We start from the raw sequence: 4,893 nt of genomic DNA on the forward strand, positions 1-4,893 counted from the left end.
CCAGCTCCTAGTAGAACTCTTCGAACTTTGCCTAAATGTAGTTGAGATCAAGGTACGCTCTGTCGATTTGAAACTGGAATGTTGTGGTTGTTAGTTCTGAGGATGGAGATACTTTTAAACTCCTTCTGTCATTTAAATAATACCAATATTTCTTTGCTTTCTGATTTTTGTTACTTATTCTCTTTCTCTTCCTGTTCACTCAGTTCTCATTTGCCACGCATTACCAATTAAAAACTTCAAAGTATATGTACAGATACACAATGTTTTTTCCACATTGAGTTTCACAAAGACCTAGATGTTGTGTGATGTGCTAATACTCTTATTTTTTAAATACCAACTTGAAGTTAACCTGAAGTAGAAGATTTTACTAGTGACCAGATTCTTAACTACTTTAACTAGTGAGAGACTGGGGTGAAAGGGAATGGAGACTGAAGCAATACAAGAAATACAGTACTATTTCACATTATAAAATATACCGCTAGGAGGTATTATTTGCCTTTCTAAAGTTGTTGAAAGACTATATCATTATCTCTTCTTACCTTTCAGCAAAATGATGGTCCAACACTCAGGCCAGGTATCTGCGTTAGAAGTCAGCGCCTCCGCAATTGTTCCCACTTTGTCCCCTGCAGGGTCACTGGGGTTTGATGATTTCACAAATTTAACCCCACTGGTGAAAGAGGAACTGAGGTTCGCCATTCAGAATAAGCGTCAGTCCCACAGGATGTCTTCCACGTTGGACACGGTGACAGTTTCTGAAAGGCCAATTGAAACATCAGTCATGAAAACAGAGGTATGACTCTTTTAAATAGCATTTCAGTGTGAATTATTAATTTTCTAATAAATAGTTTCACCACAAGACCAATAATTCCCTCTCCACCACATTTGATCCTTTTAAGCTTGTTGCTTAGCTTTCTGTTAAGTGCTTCTGGGAAACCCTTTGATATTTCTCATTTCCATTGAGACCTATAGTTGGATATTTTTTATTATGGACTAAGGACAATGCTTTACAGTGACTAGAGCAACTTCTAATCTGGTTTCCCTGCCTCCTTTTGGCTGAACTTGGAATAAGCCAGTGCTGAAGCTTTATTTCACTGAGGACAGTCTAGTAGTTCCCACATGGGCTAGACTAAGACAGAGCCGTGCTGTGTCCACACTAGGTTTTTACTTTAAGATAGTAGTCTCCATGAAAAACATTTCTCTTATAAAGTGGAGAAATAGCCTAAGTTAGGAAAATAGCTACACCTGAGCCTCCACAGGAAACAAAACAAAGCTTGAAGGAGTGTGTTAATATCCCATTTTGGCACTACCTTTAGTTCACTGCACTGTCAATGCCTCATTCATGCCACATCCTCTGCTCCCCGTGCCCTTTGCTCCTATTCCTCCTTGGGAAATGGAGGAGAGATGGAGGTGTGGGAGTCAGCCTGGGGAGATGTTTGACAAGATTTTGAGTACCATTGATTTAAAATGAGGCATCACATAAATTACATCCATCCAAACTCCAGTCAGGTTTTTATTGACAATTCTAATGGAGTTCCTACCATTTTACTGTATGCCAGGCAAGGTCAGAATCACATCCTTATGTAACTCATGATGTGAGCACTGACATTATCCATGTTGCTCTTAAAAATGCAGAAGTTATCAAAATACAGGTAGAGTATTTACAACATCTTACGGATTGTGTGTATCTGTTTTCATGAGGTAGTTTTCTCCTGAAGAGGATGAAAGAAAAAAGCGAAGAAGGGAAAGGAACAAAATTGCTGCTGCAAAGTGCCGAAACAAAAAGAAGGAAAAAACAGAATGTTTGCAGAAAGTAAGTGACTGGCTTGAATTGTTCATAATCCTGCCAGGATCTGACCAGACAGCACAGGGGCAGTGTCATAGTAAGAAATACAGAAACATGACACCCAAAACTCTGTAAACCCATCAAAACATTAGTTACAGAAAAATTGAACATGCTACATATTAAATCAAACCTGTTTAAAACTGGAAAAAAGTGAAAGCATAGTAGGAGTAAAGAGAGATTACTGTTCCAGTGACCAGGCTTGTCTAGGGGGATAATATGAATTTGAATGTGCACATTGAACAAAAAAAGAACTCCTATAATATCCATTGTGGAGACCAAGAGCTTACAAACACCAACAAGTAATCTCTGACTTCTTTATGAAATGAGTGGCATCCTAGCTTAGCCCTGAAGTCTCTGTCCTAAGACCCCAGTAGTGTCTTCACCTGCTCTGTCGTAATATAAAACTGTATTACAGCAGCACCAGGCCTGTCTTTGTTCCTGTATCTAGGGGTGGGGGGAAAAAAAAAAAGCTATGTCCTTACTTTGTTAGCTTAACATGGGCTTACAGATATGTGACATGATGTTCCAGCGAGTTGATAAGAAGTGTAGATAATTTTGCATCAGTTTTTGTCCTAAAAAGTTCAGAATAATTTTGCAGAAGATTGCAATTATGCTTTGGATACCTGCCATTGTAAGTGAATACAAGCCTGAAGTTGGCTTTTCAACTTCCATTACACATCTCTAAAGGCCAAAGAAGGAAACAGTCAACCTGGTTTTTAGACTATCAACTGGGAGATGTACAGTTTCATCCTTACAGGACTCTACGAACATGCAATTTCTTTCTGTTAGCCATATGCTTTCCCACCAATAAAAGACTGCAACCATTAGATAAACATTGTCATTAACTATTTGAAATACTCAGTCTAATAGTTGTCTCTGTTCTTTGTGACTAGGAATCAGAAAAGCTGGAAACTATCAATGCTGAATTAAAAGCCCAAATTGAAGAGCTAAAGAATGAGAAGCAGCATTTGATATACATGCTAAATCTTCACAGGCCCACTTGTATAGTTTGGGCACAAAATGGAAGAACACCTGAAGATGAAAGGAATCTTTTTATTCAACAGATCAAAGAAGGCACATTACAAGGTTAAGTGATATGGCAAACATGGAAATATTTGTGGTGTTCTTAACAACTACCAGAATCCATGGAGGATCTGAAATAACATGTAGGATTCTATTAGTCAAGAGCCTTTAGCAAGGGCAGATTGCTTTCTTAAGCAGAAAGAATCATTTTGGCTTGACAGCAATTCTTCCCCTTGGAAGATCTGGTCTCCATCAAATTGAAGAGTCTTCTGCCTCAAATATAGGCTTTGCACCTGTCATACTTGCTGTTCCTAGGAGCTACAGACAACAGCTTCAGAAGTTTTAGCTCTCTGCTAGTATACAGTATCTGCACTCACAACGTTTGTGCTAGAACACTATGACTTCTGATGATGCACACCATACAGACAGCTGTGCTGGACAGACACTACTTTTCTTTGTTGCTGGTATGGGAAGCAGACAGAGTATTTTCGAAGCTTTGATGTTTGTAGAAGGATGGTTTCTGGCAGAATGTACTGATATGCAATGTTGCATTCTAACTTAACATACACATACATAAACACACAAACAGCCTTTAGTTCCAACTGAGCTTTGTCATTTCTCTCACAACATTTGTGTGGGTTTTTTTCAATGACTCATCTCAGAGACTGAATTTGAAAAGCCCAGTAGGTGTGACAAAGAAATGTTTATTGCAAAATGTCCATGTAGCTAAGCTTGTATTTTATGAGCTGGAAACCCACCTACCATCCTTTGGGGACTACAATTTCTTCTTAGATTGCTGAAGGGCAGCTTATACCACCACTTGGTGACTCGGTGAGTTGGACCCACTGGAAAGAGGAAACGAACTGTTGGAGGGATATTCATACAGGTTTTGCCTGAGTAAAGAACTGCAGGACTGAACGCCAGGCTCATGAATCATGAAAAGTCTGAAAAAAAAAAAATCTAGGATTTAATCCTACAAGCCTTAATTCATGCTATTAAACCTTCCTCACAGGAGAGGTTCCATGGAATTCAGTGGGTCTGCTTATGCAGATAGCTCTTAGAAGCATAAGAGCTTGACAAAGCTTTTTCCATCCTGGTCAGGATTACTTCCTTTTGCCAGGTGATTTAGAGGGAAAAATTATGATTGCAGCTACTATTATTTTACATTTGGGTGGCAACTGCAGTCAATCAAAAATGTTACTTAGAATCTAAAGGAGGCAAGAGTTTTGATGTAGTAAATAATTGTTTTTATTTTTTATTAAATACTAACCATGAATGTTTTTGAACTGGTAGAAGAGCTGCTGGACAAAACAGTTGGAGCTATGAGTGTTTAAATTCTGATGTTTCTGTGAAATTCTCAGATTGTTTAATCCTATAAAATATATCCTTACAATTTTTTGTAAAAGAAAACATTATCCTTATTTATCACTAATATCATAATGAGTAAAGTTAATAAATACTGCAAGCAAGATAAAACTGAAAACACAAGTGTTGGGCTGTCTTTTTACTTTTATCTGTTGGTGTTTAGTACCATATATTCCTAAACTTCACCAGCTGTATTTGAGACACCACTATTGAAAACACTTATCCTTCATCTTTTCCACAGATAAGGCACTAAGCATCTTGAACGACTGGGTGCAGAGATTATACCTTCCAAAATTCTGTACCTCCATCAGTGGTGTCTAGCTGCTCAATGTTACAATTCAAGTGAAGCAGACAATAAGAATGGAGCTTACAGTAGATCATATTCTACACCAGTTATGCAGTGTTGAAATTGTGGTTTTGTTCTAAAGGCTAAAATTAAAGATACCTCAGCCATAAGCTTCTTGCCCTACAAGTCTATCAGATATCATACCTGATCCTTATATGATCATTATATTCTGCAACAGAACTTCTTAGTACATTTTCCTAAGATCTGGATATATTGTAATGTCCTATATCATGTTTAAAAGATATGTACTTCATGTATCTGAAAAGTGAATGTATTGCAAAGATGACATACAAGGTCTGATTCTGTCCTGAGAATC

General features: G+C 37.8%; 1 protein-coding gene across 1 annotated transcript; it reads left to right on the forward strand.

The window, feature by feature from the left end:
- Window positions 1-550: 550 nt before the first annotated feature.
- ATF3 (activating transcription factor 3) lies at window positions 551-3,419 on the forward strand. The gene is made up of 3 exons (XM_010086162.1): window positions 551-790; window positions 1,703-1,810; window positions 2,737-3,419. Exons 1-3 carry the CDS (start codon window positions 551-553, stop codon window positions 2,932-2,934), a joined length of 546 nt encoding a protein of 181 aa, XP_010084464.1. The 3' UTR covers window positions 2,935-3,419.
- The last annotated feature ends 1,474 nt before the right edge of the window (window positions 3,420-4,893 follow it).

This window comes from Pterocles gutturalis, unplaced genomic scaffold, assembly GCF_000699245.1.
Source record: "Pterocles gutturalis isolate BGI_N339 unplaced genomic scaffold, ASM69924v1 scaffold51715, whole genome shotgun sequence".
NCBI lineage: Eukaryota > Metazoa > Chordata > Aves > Pterocliformes > Pteroclidae > Pterocles > Pterocles gutturalis.

Coding starts and splice junctions, on each gene's coding strand:
- ATF3 (XM_010086162.1), top strand. CDS start 551: ATGATGGTCCAACACTCAGGCCAGGTATCTGCGTTAGAAGTCAGCGCC. Junction 791..1,702: donor CATCAGTCATGAAAACAGAG/GTATGACTCTTT, acceptor TTCATGAGGTAG/TTTTCTCCTGAAGAGGATGA. Junction 1,811..2,736: donor AAACAGAATGTTTGCAGAAA/GTAAGTGACTGG, acceptor CTTTGTGACTAG/GAATCAGAAAAGCTGGAAAC.